This window comes from Lepus europaeus, chromosome X (genome assembly GCF_033115175.1).
Source record: "Lepus europaeus isolate LE1 chromosome X, mLepTim1.pri, whole genome shotgun sequence".
NCBI classification, from domain to species: domain Eukaryota; kingdom Metazoa; phylum Chordata; class Mammalia; order Lagomorpha; family Leporidae; genus Lepus; species Lepus europaeus.
This window is the reverse complement of record NC_084850.1, coordinates 83,574,982-83,594,311: the sequence shown is the minus strand read 5'-3', so window position 1 is coordinate 83,594,311 and position 19,330 is coordinate 83,574,982. Positions and strand designations below refer to the sequence as shown.

The 19,330-nt window shown below is 47.6% G+C and overlaps 1 protein-coding gene across 2 annotated transcripts in view; it reads right to left on the bottom strand.

The window, feature by feature from the left end:
• Positions 1 to 19,330, bottom strand: part of HDAC8 (histone deacetylase 8) — a 260,842-nt gene that overhangs the window by 29,577 nt on the left and 211,935 nt on the right. For both annotated transcript variants that reach the window (XM_062184562.1, XM_062184564.1), the window contains exon 10: positions 3,044 to 3,149. In XM_062184562.1, coding sequence (XP_062040546.1) covers positions 3,044 to 3,149 — 106 coding nt within the window. The remainder of the gene's footprint in view (positions 1 to 3,043; positions 3,150 to 19,330) is intronic.

Sequence of the window (19,330 nt, the reverse complement as noted above, 5' to 3'; positions counted from 1 at the left end):
ATTAACCTACTGCGCCACGGAGCTGGCCCCAAATTCTTTCTTTGAAGAATGAAAATCTGCCTTTTCATAATATCCGCCCATGAGTCCAGCTCTGTACCCTGTGGCATCACAGACCTCTGCTCTGTGATAGCATTTCAGAGATATGAAGTAGAGACCATTTTAAGCCTCAGATCCTCTAAACAGACCGCTTGGAGCCTGGGCTCCAAGCTTCTCCCCACCCTGACTGACCTTCTAGAACATGCTTCTATTTGTTTAGAGCCCTCTTAAAGTGAGGTCGATACTGCATCAGCATCTCTGGAGGCCACCTTGCCCCAGTGACTCACTCTGAGCTCTGTGTCAACTCAAGTCCCTATCTCTCAGATGAAATGCTGCTAAGCCATGCCTTCGCAGTTTGTGTGCGTTCAGTTGTTTTTGTGGACCCAAATCCTGGTCCATGTGTTTTCCTTCAGATTAATTTCATGGGTTACAAACAAAATACTATTTCTTTCTTTTTTTTTTTTTTTTTTACTTTTTGACAGGCAGAGTGGACAGTGAGAGAGACAGATAGAAAGGTCTTCCTTTTGCCATTGGTTCACCCTCCAATGGCCGCCATGGCCGGCGCACTGTGCTGATCCGAAGGCAGGAGCCAGTTGCTTATCCTGGTCTCCCATGGGGTGCAGGACCCAACCACTTGGGCCATCCTCCACTGCACTCCCTGGCCACAGCAGAGAGCTGGCCTGGAAGAGTGGCAACCGGGACAGAATCTGGCGCCCCGACCGGGACTAGAACCCGGTGTGCTGGCGCCGCAAGGCGGAGGATTAGCCTGTTAAGCCACTGCACCGGCCCAGAATACTATTTCAACCTGTTAGGATCTCTAACAAATCTGGACTGCTATGTAATTCCCACATCCTCTAAGACCTATCATTATTTTTTTTAAATTCTTTTTTTTTTTTTGACAGGCAGAGTGGACAGTGAGAGAGACAGAGAGAAAGGTCTTCCTTTTGCCGTTGGTTCACCCTCCAATGGCCGCCGCGGTAGCGCGCTGCGGCCAGCGCACCGCGCTGATCCGATGGCAGGAGCCAGGTGCTTCTCCTGGTCTCCCATGGGATGCAGGGCCCAAGCACTTGGGCCATCCTCCACTGCACTCCCTGGCCACAGCAGAGAGCTGGCCTGGAAGAGGGGCAACCGGACAGGATCGGTGCCCCGACCGGGACTAGAACCCGGTGTGCCGGCACCGCAAGGCGGAGGATTAGCCTAGTGAGCCACGGCACCGGCCCTATCATTATTTTTTTTAAACAACCCTCATCCCAGCCTTTTACCTCCAGCCTCTTTTTTAAAATTTACTTCTCTTTTAGGTTTCTTACCTTTCCTAGTCCTCTTCTCTTTGCATTACCTTCTTTATGTCTTCTCTCATTTGTCATTTCCATTTCCTCAATAGCAAGATGGCACACTTTCTGGAGCCATGTGCCTTGGTATGTGTGCAGGAAAGCCAAAGCATAGATCTAACTGCACGTGCAGAGGTGTGCAAAAGCAGCTGCAGGGGCTTGCTTGGTTGCTCTGCTGCTATTTCTCTTTCTGTGCCCTACCAGGATTTCGAGCCCAGATGAGGGCTCATGGCCAGGTTGAGGGAAGAGAGGTTAGAGAAGTTGGCCCGGGATCAGTCTCGACAGACCCAGGCAACCTGTCCTGGCTCTGAGAGGAGCCGGGGGAGCTGGCGTGAGTTCACCAGTTCACCAGGGCTGTAGCACAGTGGGAAGGACTGGAGAAGGGCCAGGCACAGGATTGTGAGGCTTTAAAGGTTGGACAAGGGAAAAGCATTTGGTTAGGAAGTGAAAACTTGTGAGGTCAGTGGTCATTGAGAGGCCAGAGGGAGGCGGCTTGAAGCTACAGGGTCAGGAGAAGACTGAGGGCTATGGGACACTTCGGCAGGGGCAATAAGCAATGCTATGAGCGTAAGCTAAGAGTCTATGACTTATTGGCTTAGCAAATTGTCTCTGGTCAGTGGAGCCCAGGGCATGGAGTCTATAGACTTTGCTGATGGCATGTTTTGGGCTCTACTAGGGGGTATGGGCCTTAATACAACCCTCAGCAAAGACCCTCTGGACACAGTGTACTCTCTCAGGCTGATCACAACATAGACAGCGTCTCTCTTGTTTCATCAGATTACATTCCAACGAGGGAGTCAAAGGTAGGAGAACTAGTGCTACCTGGGTCACTTTACAAATGAACACAGGACTTTTACTCTCTAGGATGGGCAATCTGATACCTTTGGTCTCTTAACTCTGCAGATAATTAGGATAGCCACACACACACTTAAACAGGGAAACGAGTGCCTAAAATACTTAAAATGAGTGGTAGATGAAGTGAGTTGTATAGAGGCAGCTGGGGTGGGGTCGAGGAGGCTCGACTGGAAAGCTGGGGAGAGTGACCCCAAATAGCTAGTGGACAGTGTGGTTAAGAGGCCAATGGCGTGTGATGATTGGCATTTCTCCTCCACCCTGAGGCTGGAATGATTCCAGGGTAGCCTCAGGGAAGGGAAGAATTATGGAGTGTAGCCCCACTCCAGAACTCTGAGTGAGACTGGGGAACCCCCATCCTAGGGTATCAGAATCCCTGACTACACACTGGAGCTCCACAAGTCTCTCCAGGCACGAGTGGACTAAGGATCCATCCTCGCTGGAAGAGCATGTCTGTGAGTCCCTCCTGCACCCTGACCCCCTGGGTCTGAATTGAACTTTTCTCACTGTGAAGAAGGTTTTCTTCTTGGGCTTTTTGAAAGAAAATATCTCAGGGCGTACTTTAGATCTGGTTTTCCCCTGGAGGTGCCTAGAGCTGAACCTTTTGTCCTTCTGAAGGTGACATTAGCCAGCCAAATGACAATCCCAACCAGAGTGGCCAGTGCAGAATTCCAACTACAAGCTGTCAGGCCACGAAGAACTTTCCCTTCCAAGTCCGTGAAATGATTCGCCACCAAAAAGACAAATGGTGTTTGAGGAAGCCCCACTGATGGGCCACCACAAACACAGGGGAACAAGGAGGGCAGGACTCAAGGGGTGGTGCTCACCTTTGATGTAGTTGAGGATTTGCTGGATTCGGTGGGGCTCATTGCGGTCTGGCCGGCAGCTTGGCGTGATTTCCAGCACATAATCAGGACCATATGCTGTGAAGAACTGTGAGGAAAAGGGAAAGGCCAGAAAACAAACGAAACCACATAAAACCTCCAAACCAAACCACATACAAACAGGACAACGAAAAGAAACTCACTACTACCAGTGAGGCAGGAGATGCCTATCGAGGTAGAGCAGTAGGATGCTGCAGGAAGCCCCGGTCCTGGTGGCATCAGGCCCCTTGCTCAGGTGTTCAGCTGCTAAATTCTGTAGCTTGCTGCTCAGGGGTCTCCCTGTCCAAGTCTCCACGTTCTCTCCATCCTTAGCTTGTGCCACTCCCCTGTTTGCCACCTACACTGGATATACCATGCTCCCAATTCACACCGTGCTTTGTCTTCACTTAAAATCTTTGCCATTGCTCTTTCCTGGGGCCTGCAAGGGCCCACACCCAAACCCTGATGCCTGAGAAAAGCCTCGCCATCCTTCCAGGCGCAGCTCAAATGTCAATTCCTTCACAAAGTTGGCCCTCATTCTCCATCAACCCCAGAGCATTCTGTCGGTGCCTCTCTTATGGCCCTTGTTTCAATAGACGCTGGTCTGCTTATCACATGCAGATCACTGTGCTGCAAGGAGGGGGGTGCTAGGAAGGCAGATGAGACCTCCTCTGGGATCCTGTAGGTGTTCCCAAGCACATTTAGCATTGGATAGAGATTGTTCTTTCCTACAGTGCTCACATATCCCCTGCCATTTCTTTACTGGATTATCAACTACCTGAGGGCAGGCAGCTCAGTGTCTTCTCCATTTCCTAGGTGATCACAGGTCTTGGCAGTTGCCTGTTAGTTTTGGTTGTCTTGAATCCCCTGCTCCCCCATATGGTAAACAAGTTTAGTTTCTCTACTTTCATTTTTATTTCTCTATAGTAGAGTTGATTTGTTTTTAAAATCACGGAATCAAAAATAAAGCTTGTGGATTCTATTTCTAGCTCGCTAGATGACTCCTTGTGACCTTTGCTAAGTCACAATATCTGATTCAGCTTCTCTGTTAGGGCCTGCTTGGGGAAAAACACTCCATGACAAAGGGAATCATTCAATTGGGATAAGTCTTTGAATGGGAAATATGCAAAGCTACTATTTCTGTTTAGTTTTTAACAGAAATAGTATTTGTGCACACTCTCTGGAGAGGGAGCATATGGTCCCTAACATTATGTGCTTTGAATAGTGATATTGTTAGGAGGGAAGGAAACTAGGGAAATTCAAATTCCATGAAAAAATGGTACAGAGGGCATGAAAACAGGGACCTTGATATGTGTCTTGACTTTGACGCCATTCAAAGAGCTTCTTAAAAATAATCCAGGGTTATGGCTGTTGTCACCAAATTATTGTTGTTAAGAATCATGTACATCTGGCACCATGGGAGATGTTGTGGAACAATCACTAAGGAGTCTAATGGCATCATTGTGGAAGACATGGGAGTAATTTGATGCCTTTTTGCACATCCATGACAGAAAACTCTGCACATTTAATTAAAAGGAAAAGGCCCAAGGCTGTGCCAATGCTTCTAATGCTGTGTGTGTGTGTGTGTACACTGACTGAGAAAGAGAGAGACTTAGGTTCTTCCTGCTGGAGTTATCGCTCTCTGGTGCCTGAAGGCCTGAGATCTGGAGATGAAGAGGCCTTGAGTAGAGATGTCCTTAGCAAGCCCATATATGGAACAGATAAGAGGGGTTACCTGGGCGACACATCCAGAAACTAACCACTGCCCCAGTCGTTGTGGGGGAAACCTGAGAGGCTTGTATTTTTAGGCAAGGAAGGCCCCTCAGGCCAAGCCTGAGGGGCCTTGTGGGCTTGGCTCTGCAAGAGAAGGCTTCCAACAGGTGTGGCATGCTCTCCTTAGGCGGCCTCTTCTTCAGAGGGTGTCAAGTGGTGCACCCATGTCATAGGTATGGAAAGACTGGCTTAGAGAGAGCAACAGAAGAAAGGCAGCTGCAGGGAAGCAGCCCCTCAGGGAGACCCAAGCCCCTGGCATCAAAGCGCTATGAAAATCAGAGAGGCGCCGAGGTCCAGAAGGAGAGAATGTTCTGCCTCGGCGAGTGAAGATGACGCTGCTGATCCTCTGTCAGCGAGACATGCCGTGAGTGGTCTGCTTGGGGCTGAGGCTTTGGAACGGTATGTCCTCCCTAGTGAGTGCCTACTATGTGGTTGTCCGGCCTCTCCTACTTTAGGCCCCTCTTTGATCAAGAGCACACAGTTGTAAGGTGGCCAGCTGGGGCCAGAACTGACTGCCCATGTGACAGAACTCGGCTCTCCTGGGATTAGGCCTCTTGGCTTGGCTTCATTAGCACCTGGCTTTAACTAATTGAGCCACACAGTGGGCTAAGTCATAAATAACCCATTCTTTGCTGAAGCAGACTTGTAACAGCTAAGTCTGGACTCCTAAACTTCTCCCCGCCTTGCCAATCAAACCTTGTTTCCAGGTCTTGCTTATTTGCACTATTCTTAAGCTAGAAGAATGCACAGAAAGCCCCTGTGTTGCGAGCCAGTTCCACATAGCAGCTGGCTGGCCCTGATCTTTGCTGGAGGCTGAGAGTGGCAGCAGGCACCTAGTAGTCCTATGCTGTATCTAAGGCAAAGATGTTACTGTTTCCCCACTGCAGCTCGTCAAGGTTTTTCTTTGTTTCTGTGTTCTAAGTTATCTTTATTTTTTGCACTCCTTAGATCTTTTCTACGGACTTCCAGCACATTCCCCTTGCGTGCCCTGTAGAGTTGAACTCAAGTCATCACAGGGTTTTCTTAAATGTATGTTAAATTAAATTAATTCACCCAGGGTTTAGCTAGCTGTTCAGTTAGTTGTGTTGAATAATTCAAAAAGTCAACTCATAGCATTAATGACCCTTTTAGACTCTTGAGGCAGTGTGATGACATGGAAAGAACACTGGCTTCAGAGTTGGGAACTGGATTTCAGTGCCTGGATTTAGTTGTGTACCTTGGATAAATTGCCTAATCTTGGTTTCGTCATTTTGACCAGAGAGATGAGAAATGCTGACCTGGTTGGAATGTTAGGAAGCAATGAGATAATAGCTTTAAAAGGGCCTAGCATAGGGCCTGGCACATAGTAGGACCTTAATAACTGTGAAGTCCTTTCTCCTGGGGGCAAGGACCCCTTGCTTAACCAAGCCTCATCCATGCCCTGAGGGATGCTGGGCAAAGCATTTGGGGCTTTGTAGAAAGAAGAGCCTGTTCCTCCTGCCAGATAATGCCTAGCAGCTACCAGGTCCCTCCCGACTTGTTTAAGCCATTAGCTCTGCTTAGGGCCTGTGGAGAAACTGACATCTCTCAGAGTTTCCTGTCTTATGGTCCTGCCACTTGTTGCTTACTGGCGAGGTGAAAAGGAAATATGATCACGCAAGGCAAAAGTGATGTTGGGGTGGAGGGATTTGGCTAGCACTGGAAATAGCTCGAGGCCCCACCCTGAAACTGCCCTCCAGCCCCAAGGAGGAAAGGAAATGGGCGAGCAGCAATCCCATTCCCAGACAGGTGGAGCAGGGAATGAAAAAGGCCAGCCGGCCTTCAAGGGAAAACACTGGCTTTGATCTCAGTAAAGGAAGGAGGGAGGTGCTAACCCTTCTCCACGCCTTCCCCCTTTCCTCTAAGCATTTTTTTTTCCTCCTGGCTTCAGTTTATGCATCTTTAAGGGGAATATGGTACTGGGAAAGAGGCAAATGGAAAGTATGAAGTGAGGAGGAGGGATGGGAACTGAAAGCAAGGGCTACGTTAGGGTATCAGTCTCTTCGCCACTCAAGAGTCAATGGATAAAGCCATGTAAATAGCTCAGGTCTACTTCAGTTCAGCCCAAATCAATGCTCCTTCCTTAGTCCCTCCTATCCAGCTCTTGCTCACACAATGGAAATGACAGACAACTAGATGTTTACTCAAAAAGATACTGAGAAGCAACATTAAGGTTGCTATTCTGCCATAACCCTGTTTGCTCACAGGAAATCAAATCACAAACTCAAATCAGCCAGTCCTTTCATTTTTTGCCTCAACATTTACTAAGCGCCTACAGTATGCCAAATTAGGTTAGTCACTGAGGTCCAAAGATATTAAGACATGCGTAATAGGAGAAACTATTATACTATATTGTGAAGAGTAGAATAATAATAATAATAATGAAGAAAAATAACAGCTAACATTTCTTACAGGCTAATTATGTGTCAGCCGACTGACTTGTCTAAGCATTTTTGGGGGACTGACTAATTTAATTTTCACAACTACACAACTAACACATGATACATAATATTACTGTTTCTATTTTGAGATGAGGATTTAAAGCACAGAACAGTCAGTTAACTTGACAGAACGCACACAGCTGGTATGTATGTAGCTGAGATTTGAACCCAGGTCATTCAAAACAATAGCACTAGCTATAGGAGCCTATAAACTACACCAGAGGAGGTTATTATAGAATGGGACTTGCAAAGGGGGTATGGAAGGAGGGAGGGAGGCAGTCCCAACCGAGTCTGGGCAAAGGCAGGGAGTGTGAAAGAGATGGCCCATTTTACAATTAGATATGGTTAGCGGGCAGGGCACAAGGAGGATCAAGATGCAGGCTGGGGAGGTAGGCATACATCTCATGGGTTTCATGGTTGGTGCTGCTAAGGCATTTGGCTTTATGCCAGATTAGAATCTCCATGAAGGCAGAACATTGTTTCATTTCCTGCCATATTGCCAGTTCCTAAAACAATGCTTCCATCTACTGGGTAGTAAATAAATATCTGTGGGAAAGGTGAGTGGAAACTTGGGGAGAGAATGGCAACTTTTAAATGAGGGAATGACTGGGTTACCTGTGCATTTTAGAAGGCTTGTTGGCAACAGTCTGAAGAATGTACTGGAATTTGAGGGAGGGATGCAAGTAGCACACCAGTTAGAAGGCTGGTGCTGTAGCCCTGAGAAGTGGCAATAGGGCCTTGATGCAGGACAGTTGTGGGAAGAATGGAGCTAGAAAAACTTCACAAATAGCATCAATAGGACTCAACAGTGGACTGGATGTGGCAAGTAAGGAAGAGGGCAGAGTCCAGGATTTCTGACTGTGTGGGAGGAGCATTAACAGGGAGAGAAGCATTAGCAAGGGAAGGTTTGGGGTGGGGAATATGTGTGTGAGGGGGAGGTCCCTCAGCGGCATGGCTAGGGTCCTGAGCCTGATCACACAGCTGTCTGTACGATACAGTAGACCCAGTGTAGCAGAAAGGCTAGCCCCGTGACACGATGCATGTTACTGATTTTGGAGTTAGCAGTGACGTGAAGTCAAGGAATTGGGCGAGATTTACGGCTGGCATGGGCAGGGGCTTACTGCAGAGTGGAAAGAGAAGAGAGGTAAGAAAAGAATCCTTGGGAAAAGCAACAGTAGAGGGAGTGGAATCAGATCTGGCGACAACTTGAAATCTTAGAGAGGTTAAATAAGGGAAGAGCTGCAAAATGTCTTCTGATTCGTTCACTGGAAGGAGACCTTTGCTGTAGCACAGTTGGTCGGGAAGGTGGGCAAAGGCCTGACTGACTGGCTGGAGTGGGCTAAAGTGTTCGATGGTGGGGCAGGGGGGTGACGTTGTGACACAGCAGGTTAAGCTGCTGCCTGCCACACTGGCATCCCATATGAGAGCTGGTTCAAGTCCCAGTTGCTCCACATCCTGTCCAGCTCCCTGCTAATTCGCCTGGGAAAGCAGTGGAAGATGGCCCAAGGGTCTGGGCTCCTGCCACCCATGTGGGAGATCCATATGGAGTTCCAGGTTCTTGGCTTTAGCCTGGCCCAACTCTGGCCATTGTGGCCACTTGAGGAGTGAACCATCAGATTGAAGATATTCTCGGGGCCAGCGCTGTAGCGTAGTGGGTAAAGCCACCACCTGCAGCGCTGGCATCCATAAGGGTGCTCCACTTCTAATCCAGCTCTCTGCTATGGTCTGGGAAAGCAGTAGAAGATGGCTTAAGTCCTTGAGCCCCTGAACCCATGTGGGAGACTTGGAAGAAGCTCCTGGCTCCTGGCTTTGGACCCGCTCGGCTCAGCTTCAGCCGTTGTGACCATCTGGTGAGTGAACCAGTGGATGGAAGATCTCTCTCTCTGTCTCTCTCTCTGTCTCTGTCTCTCTCTCTCTAACTCTGCCTCTCAAATAAATAAATCTTTCTTTTTAAAAAAAGAACACATTCTCTGTCTGTTTCTCTCTCCCCCTTTCTCCCTCCCTCTTTCTATAAACCTGACTTTCAAAAAAAAAAAAAGTTAGATGGGAAAAAGTGGAGATGAGAAAGATGATGAGCATATGCTCTTTTTTATAGGAGTTTGATTCAGGGGTGGGACTAGGGAAAGACAGATGTTTCAACATGGGAGGGTCTTCAGGATATTTCCTGGTTGAGAGGAATGTACCCATCACATGGGACTCAGGGGCACCTTGATAGGGATTTTGAGTTAGTTATATCTGTCATTCTGATCCATTAGCCAGAGATCCACAAGGGAAGAGTACTGTTTTATTCCTCTTTATATTACCCACAACTCCTTGCATAAGTCCTGGCAAATAATAGGTGCTCAAGTCATGTTTGTTGGATGAATGAAATAAAGCGTAGTTGGGATTCTGAGGAGATTCACATACAACAGGGAGAATTGGGGTCTTGAGGGTATAGGTGATTGCAGACAGGAGGGCAATCAGAAGGGGCAAGAGAATGTAGGACATGTTTGGGAGCCAGCATGTACTGGAAGTTGGCTAAGGCATGGGAAGCCTTGGCTGCCAGGTGGAGGAGGCAGGACTTGAGGTGCCAGGCCCCAGGGCAGAGGCAGGGGCAGGGGCAGGGGCAGGGGCAGGACTGGAGCTGTGCCTTTACTTGATAACTGGGAGCCACAGAAAGGTCGAGTGACCAATGTGGAGGTGACTGCAGTGGTCCAAGGGGAAGACACCAAAGACTTGGACAAAATGACTATTGTGAGGATGGATGGAGTAGACAAGAAAGAGACATTGTGAAGGCAGACTCAATAGGACTTGGCAATGGCTGGCTGTGGAGGAAAAGAGAGAGTGGGGAGAATTTGAAGCTGACTCCTAGATTAGGAGTCTGCGTGAGTGGTTGAATCTCAGTGCCGCTGATGGAGTCTGGGGTAAATTAGCAGCAAGAGCAAATTAGCCGAGGGGACGTGATGGCCTTGGGTACTATTCACCCTGTGACCAGAACTCATCAGGTGGGTTTGAGATGAGGGTAGGGCATCTGGGTCATGATGTCTAACAGGCGGCTGGAGATGTGTTGGTGGTGTATGGAAGTGCAGCCGTGGTTGGGGGACCATGGTGAAATCCTGGAAGAAGGTCTATTTAGAAGGTAGCTGGGAGATAAACAGCTCCAGTGAGTAGAATGAAAAACAACACACAGAGAGGAAGAAAGAGTGAAATCGCCTGCAGCCATAGGGATGAGAAGCAGCATAAGAAGGTATTTAAAGGGATATGTTTGCCATGGTGTCAATGCTCCTGTGGCTAAAGGAGTGGCCTAGTCATTTGGGAACACAATGGCACTATTTCTATGCAGCCTCCTTTATATAATACCCTAAGTAGCTGTCATTTTTTTTTATTATCAACTCACGATCTGTTCTTCCCTAAAAATGATGCTTGATTCTATTAGGGGAAAGCCATGGTCAGTGCCAGTCACTCTCACAGACCCCTAAGGCTTTGCTCTGTCTTAGCTGGGAAAGATGTGCCCATGACTATAATGCAGGTTCTGGTTAGGAAGAGTTTTCTTTTCTTTTCTTTCTTTTTTTTTTTTTTTTTTGACAGGCAGAGTGGACAGTGAGAGAGAGAGACAGAGAGAAAGGTCTTCCTTTTTGCCGTTGGTTCACCCTCCAATGGCCGCTGCAGCCGGCGCATCTCGCTGATCCGAAGGCAGGAGCCAGGTGCTTCTCCTGGTCTCCCATAGGGTGCAGGGCCCAAGCACTTGGGCCATCCTCCACTGCACTCCCAGGCCACAGCAGAGAGCTGGCCTGGAAGAGTGGCAACCGGGAAAGAATCCGGTGCCCCGACCGGGACTAGAACCTGGTGTGCCGGCGCCGCAAGGCGGAGGATTAGCCTAATGAGCCACAGCGCCGGCAGGAAGAGTTTTCTTTATTAGCCATGCAGAATATGTGACCAGACCAGAGCATGTGCAGGAAGACTTTTTGGTAATCATTAACTCTACCTTGAAATGATGGACACCAAGTTATAATGTGTTATCTGCACTTCAATCAGTAATATTAGCAAATCTCCAAATGTTAGCCACATTGGTTTGTTTCCCCTGTACATTCTTTATTCCTGACAATAATACTGTAACTGGGTGGTCCTTTTTAAACAAAACATGATTTGCAAAACAGAGGGTATTATTTGTTTTTAAAGCTTTTGTAAATAAAGGCTTCAGAAATGTTTTCTTATATTAAAAAAAACAAAAACAAAAAAAGGAAGAGTTTTCTTGTCCTGACTCACCCTGTGAACAGAACTCATCAGAACCATAATAACAGAGCCCCAGCACTTTGAACCATAACGTGGTCTCCAACGATGCTTCTCAACCTTTCCTGTATCACCAATTACTCCATCAAAGGACCTGGGCCCAACCATGATGGAAACAAAAAAGCCCTCTTTTTCCCAGAAAAACACTTCTGTTTACAGGAAATTCGGTTATTACATATGTCATTGATGGTACATTTTAAGGACATAAAATTGCAGTGGTATTATTGGGAGTAAATTTTATTGCTATGGCTTTAAAACACAAACAAACAAAAATAATAACTCCATTAGTTGTTGGATTGAACTGGCAGGAAGCAGCACATCAAAGGCGATCGCTAGCAGGCCAGGGGGATGGGGGCTAGGAGTGTCCAGAGCAGGACCAAGAGGTCAGGGAGATATGGGCTTTTTCAGATAAGATGCTACATGTGGATGTGGACGTGAGCGTGGTAGACTTGGTAGTTGCTGGAATGGAAACCTGGTGCCCTGGCTAGCCCACATTTGCATCCTACCTGCAGTGCTCCCCTCACCTCCTGAACAGAGTCAGTCCTTAAGAATTGTTGGAGGGCTAGACTTCTACACCAGAGCACAGTTGTGCCACGAGTTGTGGGCTTAAATGAATAGGACACAGAAATAATTCTTATTTAGATGTTGTAATGGTATTTTAACTGTTAGTATAGAAAATAGTTCAGGGGCTGGTGCTGCGGCACAGTGGGTTGAAACCCCAGCCTGCAGCATTGGCTTCCCATATGGCACCGGTTTGAGTCCCGGCTGCTCCAGTTCCAATCCAGCTCTCTGCTGTGGCCTGGGAATGCAGCAGAAGGTGGCCCAAGTCTTTGGGCTCCTGTGCCCAGGAAGAACCAGAAGAAGTTCTTGGCTCCTGGCTTTGGATCGGTCCAGCTTTGGCTGTTGCGGCCATTTGGGGAGTGAACCAGCAGATGGAAGATCTCTTTCTCTCCCTCTCTCTGTCTCTGTCTCTGCCTCTTCCTCTCCGTAACTCTGCCTTTCAAATTAATAAATAAATCTTTTTTTTTTTTGACAGGCAGAGTGGACAGTGAGAGAGAGACAGAGAGAAAGGTCTTCCTTTTGCCGTTGGTTCACCCTCCAATGGCCGCCGCGGTAGTCGCGCTGCGGCTAGCGCACCGCGCTGATCCGATGGCAGGAGCCAGGTGCTTCTCCTGGTCTCCCATGTGGTGCAGGGCCCAAGGACTTGGGCCATCCTCCACTGCACTCCCTGGCCACAGCAGAGAGCTGGCCTGGAAGAGGAGCAACCGGGACAGGATCGGTGCCCTGACTGGGACTAGAATCCGGTGTGCTGGCGCCGCAAGGCGGAGGATTAGCCTAGTGAGCCGCGGCGCCGGCCAATAAATAAATCTTAAAAAAGAAAATAGTTTACTAGGGAAAATAATCAGGCAAATCTGGGAAGTACTATATTACTTGACCATCGATTACATTCAAACAAAGAATGTGCTCAATATTAACAAGTCTTATTTCATTAGGTAACCTACTTAGAAGCTTGGTGAACATATGCAAAGGGACTTTAAGTGGTTGGAGGAAGAACTATAGAGAGGGCCTTCAAAAAGTTTCTGAAAAAAATGTGTGTTATCAAAAACCTGCAGGGATTTCAAAGTGTTTTTGCATCAAAATAAACTTATCTTTAAATTCCAATCTCCACGAACTTTCTGAGGTATCCTCATATATATAACCCTTTTGCATACCAATTAAAAGGTTCCTATATTCATCAAAGCACAGTAATGAGTGTGAGTGTGTATGAGTGCGAGTATGTGCACGTATGTGTGCTTTATTAGGTACTGAGTATCTTCTAGGTCCTATGGAGAAGCTGAGTACCAAAAGAATAAGATCGGGTGATTGCTCTCAAGGAGATGACAAGCTAAATAGAAAGATATAATTACAGGAAAGAACCTGTATGGTATTGGTTAAATTATAACAAAATGCCTTCACATGTGTGGGGCACTGGGCAAGTTCCATGACTTGTCAAGATCATAATGCTAACACCTGAGGGCAGAGAGGGGTCTTCATAAAGTTCATGGAAATGCATATTATGAAAAAACGATGAATCATTTAAATTTTTTTGCACAGAAATACACTTATCTGTGTTCATCTTTATTTTAAATTTATTTGAGAGGCAGAGAGACAGAAACACATAGAAGGAAACAAAGAACTCCCATTCATTGGTTCACTCCCTGAATGACCACAATGACCTGGGCTGGACCAAGTCAAAGCCGGGAGCCAGAAAAGCAATACAGACTTCCCACATGGATGGCAAGATGCCAATCACTTGGGTCATTATCACTGCCTCCCAGGCTCTGCTTTAACAGGAAGCTGGAGTCAGGTGCCAGAGCTGGATGTTGAACCCAGGTGCTCTGATGTGGGATGTGGGTGTCTTAACCAGCATCTTACCCAGCAGGCCAGACACTCATCCCAATTTACCTTTTAGTTCCATCTTTCCTCAGACTTTTTTTTTTTAAAAGATTTATTTATTTATTTGGAAGTCAGGGTTACACAGAGAGAGGAGAGGCAGGGAGAGAGAGGTCTTCCATCTGCTGGTTCACTCCCCAGTTGGCTGCAACGGCCAGAGCTGTGCCGATCTGAAGCCAGGAGCTTCTTCCAGGTCTCCCATGGGGGTGCAGGGGCCCAAGGACTTGGACCATCTTCTGTTGCTTTCCCAGGCCATAGCAGAGAGCTGGATCGGATGTGGAGCAGCTGGGTTTTGAACCAGCGCCCATATGGGACGCCGGTGCTTCAGGCCAAGGCATTAACCCATTGCGCCACAGGGCCGGCCCCTCCTCAAACTTTTTTTTTTTTTTGGACAGAGTGGATAATGAGAGAGAGAGACAGAGAGAAAGGTCTTCCTTTTTGCTGTTGGTTCACCCTCCAATGGCTGCTGCGGCCGGCACACTGCGCTGATCCGAAGCCAGGAGCCAGGTGCTTCTCCTGGTCTCCCATGCAGGTGCAGGGCCCAAGGACTTGGGCCATAGCAGAGAGCTGGCCTGGAAGAGGGGCAACTGGGATAGAATCTGGCACCCTCCTCCTCAAACTTTTTGAAGTACCCTCATATGTACCCTAACAGATATGAATTTGAACCCATGGAAAACCAAAGGTTTTCCTTTAGGGTGTGGTTTCAAGGGTTTGGGGCAGAGCCCTGGCCAGGACTAATACCTTCCTCACATCTGATACTGATCCTCAAATTTCCGCCATTACAGAGAATTCCTCTTGCATCAATGTGTGCAGGACCAATTCTGGTTATACCTTGTCTCTGTTAGAAACAGGCCTGCACATGAAGCTTTTTGACATCAAATTTTCCTGAAGTCAAGGGTGGGGATGGTGGAAGGGAGAGTACAGGAACATTGCTTTACTTGGCTTGGTTGGTGGACAAATACTGAGATGACTTTGAAAATTAATTGTACTGGAAGAGTAGTACGTACCTTGGCTTCATCCTTATACCATGCCAAGCAGCTGCCCTCTCTCTATCCCTTCACTGCTAACTTTTAAAATCTTTTTTTTCTTTACCACCTTGATATCCTCACTTCTCATAAATTTTGTCCCACTTTAGTCTACCTTCTTCCTCACACCTGCACTGAACTATGTTTTAGAAGAGGAATGGCAAAGAGATTTCAACTTGTTGGCAACTCTGATTGGTAGGTGCTGCTTGGGGTGCTGTGTTAAGAAGGATTCTGAGGCCATGTCTAGGTGTAGCTGGAAAGTGTGCCATGATCAATTTGTAGTGTATCCATGGGAGTACACATGGTGGGCAGGGTGGAGACTGCGTGAGATGTAGGCACAGGTGCCATGTATTTGCTATTCCTCCTTTAGGAGATCAAGAGTGACTTCCTTCTGTGATTCTGTTTGCTTTCTCTCTAGCGCAGCATTGACCATCTTCTTCTTGTTGACACTATATTCTGCCCCATCAACCCTTCTGCTACTCGTCCTTCTCAGTTTCCTTCTTTGGATTCTCTTCCTTCGTCTGTTTTTGAAAGGTAGGTACCCTCGGGTTTGTACCCTCAGTCTCTCTTGTCTCTCCCCAAGGGTTTACACTCTCTGTGGCTGTTTCAGTTACGTCTGTACAGGGATCCTATATCCCTGGGCTGAGTCAGCATTTGTCCAGGCTCTGACTTGCATTTATAATTGTCTGCTGGACATGCTGGACATTTCCACCTGGAAAACTTGCATTCCTGGTACTTATGCTTAAGGTGATCCAAACGGAGCTAATTCAGTAATAAGCACTGCCCAAGAGAATGTTCACCTTCACTTTTTGTCACTCAGCACCGTAGCATGAGTCCCACCATACAATAAGCCCCTCAGCAACTTATGACCCTGAATGGATGAATGTGTTCGTGCTTTGTTTAGAGGTGCTAGGCTTTCAAAATACCTGAAATGATATGGTTTAGGGATCTCTATCTCTGTGATACTCCCGTTGTTTCATGAGTAATGATTTTCTCCCTCACTATTTGTCAACCAAACAAAAATCATATCTAACTGTGTATAAGGAGATAGAAAAAGGCATAGGCTACTCCGAAGACTGGCATTATCTCTCAGGGAAGCCTGATAGCGAGCACTAGGCTTTAGGCATTATTTGAAACACTCACTGCTTATCTGCTAGGATAGGTGCTGGAGAGACAATGAGGTAGCAGATACAATCTCTGGCCTTGAGGAGCTTACAGTCTAGTAAGGAATGCAGACAGGTATGGAGTAAGGACAATGAAAAGAATGTCTCAGGTGAGTCATTTCTCTAGGGCTATGGGAATTGCGAAGTAGGAATTAATTCTGAGTGTGGGAGTGATGTTGGCTAAAAGTTTGTGGAAGAGCGGGGAGGCAAAGTGTCCTTGAAGGATGCATAACAGGAAGGGAAAGAAGGGAAGAAAGGCAGAAGAAGCAGCACGAGGGCAATGAAGATATATTCTACATAAGCCATCAAAAATTAATACAGAAGCCGGCGCCGTGGCTCACTAGGCTAATCCTCGACCTGCGGCACTGGGACTCCAGGTTCTAGTCCCGGTTGGGGCGCTGGATTCTGTCCCAGTTGCTCCTCTTCTAGTCCAGCTCTCTGCTGTGGCCCGGGAAAGCAGTGGAGGATGGCCCAAGTGCTTGGGCCCTGCACCCGCATGGGAGACCAGGAGGAAGCACCTGGCTCCTGGCTTCGGATCAGCGCAGTGCGCCGGCCGTAGAGGCCATTTCGGGGGTGAACCAACGGAAGGAAGACCTTTCTGTCTGTCTCTCTCACTAACTCTGCCTGTTCAAAAAAAAAATTAATACAGAGATAAGCAACCGAGTACAGAGTCAAACCCAGCACCAGCATAGCTCTGTAAGCAACTTTCCAGTCTTCTCCCAGTAGTACATCCTTTCTTAGTGACGGATGATAGTTGGATGGGTTTGGCAGAGAGGGGGAAAGCCACGGCTGCATGTGATACTCCAGCAGAGGACGATTTCTAATATAGCCATCAGAGAGGTTACTTGGGGGCAAACTGGAGTTGCAGTTAGAACCTATTGATTCATCTGTTCACTCATTCACGCAATAGCAACGTTTCCTGAGCACTCCCGTGTGCCAGGCTCTGGCCTTGAAGAGATGAATGACAGCGGCCCCTGCCCCTAAGGAAAGTATGGGGAGATTTATAATTGCAAATGAGCAGTTATAATGCTCTCTGAGAAGCGCCGTCACAGAGGTGCAGGCAAGAAGCTCCTGAAGTGCAGAGGGAAGACCGAGCGAAAGCCAGTTGTGCTCTCTGATTCAGCCTCTAGCTGAGTTCCTTGTGTCCCCTCCCTCCTGGAGGTTTCCGTCAGAAATTCAGATCTGATCATGTCATTCCCCTAGCTTAAAAACCGTGGTCGGCTCCCCACTGACTGCAGGACTGAGTCCAAACTCTACAGCGGGACATACAAAGGCCTTCACAGTGTGGCCCAACCGACTTCTCCTGCATTATCTCACGGTATGGTCTGGGCTATAGCCCTGGAACTGTAGCTACACTGAAGCCTAGTGTCTCTCCCGATTTCTCTTTATCTGGTCAACTCTTCTACTTCCTTTGAGCCCTTGCTACATGTTGCCTCTGCTGCACCATTCCCTGCTCCCCCCGCTGGAGTGGGTTCCACCTCTCTGTTCCCACAGCTCACTGCCAACCTCTCTATCCTAGCACTTATCACATTCTGCTGTAATTATTTGTTTATGTGCCTCTCTCCCCCACTACGCAGCGTTCTCCTCCAGGCTGGGAACCGGATCCTATCCCTTTCTCTATCCTGGGGATTTGGTATGGGCCTGGCACACAGTAGGCACTCCATACAACTTTGCTGGGTGAATGAATGACTCTGACATGTGGCCATTGGGCCCGGTTGTTGTCAGCAGCTGGCATTACTTAACATGAGAGATGCATAAAAAATGAAGGGCAGCCAGAGTATCTGGAAAACAGGCAGTTCTAGTGACATCATGAAAAAAAAAAAAGACAAAGCAAAACTGGAGAAGGCTGAGACAACGCTCCCACTCACACTTTAACAAATGACTCTCGCTTCTGAGCAGCTCTTTTTGTCTGTTCTCCCATTCACTTTCGAAAACTCAGTCACTGAAATGATTCTAATTATTCATGGTCAGTGGCATATCCAGGAAACACTTAGTGTACAAGCAATTAAAGTACACTAAACTAGATTTATGCAGGTTGAACCTGACCCTGCTGGTAACAAGGGAGTAAATGACTTACATCTTGGAGGGCTATGTGCTCTCCGAGGTTGTTGGTTTTTTTTTGTTTTTGTTTTTGTTTTTTTTTTTAAATCACTCTTTATCTACTATGCTAGTTTGGTGCAAACCTGGCGTACATCCGGAGGTACTTTCTAAGGCAAATGTATTGGGAACATCACAGGATGCCTGGTCCACGGCCATAGACTTGGTGCTTGTTACCTCTGCCCATGCCTGCCCACCCACGAGAGGGAAAAGCAGCAGAGGCAGTACCAAAGACCTCAGCACTGCAGTCAGGGGCTTGGTTTCCAGCAACACTGGGACCACTTGGAATCTATTAGCCCTTCAAGGTTCAGTCTGGGGATTGATAAAATGGGGACATGAACCTCTGCTTTGCCAGCCTTAAAGGGTTGCTTATGAGGATCAAAGGATAACATTTTGTGAAAAGCTCTGGAGGCTAGACAAATGAAGGGGGGGGTTCAGTTTCATTACAAAATCTCGGACTTGGGGCTGTCAGGTGCCTCCGAGGTTCTGGATGTGGCTAAGACTCATTGACAGGTTAGCAAAGGCACACTTACGCTTGTCCCCTAATAGTTTATTTAAGCGTCCACACAAGGATGATTCATCACCTTGCCACACTCAAACCGACAGGGTTTTAATGTCCCTCTAATGAAGACAGCAGCCAGCAGCTAAACAAACACTGTACTTGGTTGAGAACAGACGTGGGGCAGCAAAAGCCTAGTACATGGAGTCCAGGTGAACTCAAAGACTGTTGTGCCATCCTTCCGCACACCAGGCTCTGTTTCTTTGGGTTTGACTCTATGGGAAAAAGTCCTTCTGTGGCAGCTCCACAAAACTTAACAACATGTATCTAAGCCAATCAGCGGGCCAGCGTGATAGGTGCAAACTTTAGAATGAACAAAATGCAATGGCATGTTTCAGCATCAGCCTTTGAGAGATGCGGTTCGCAGGAACTGCAGAAAGGCCAAAAGGCTGGCACAGGAACAGGGCAGAGAAGCAAAGGTCATGAAAAACCAGTACATGGGAGTGACGGTCCACCTTGAAGTCTGACCTTGA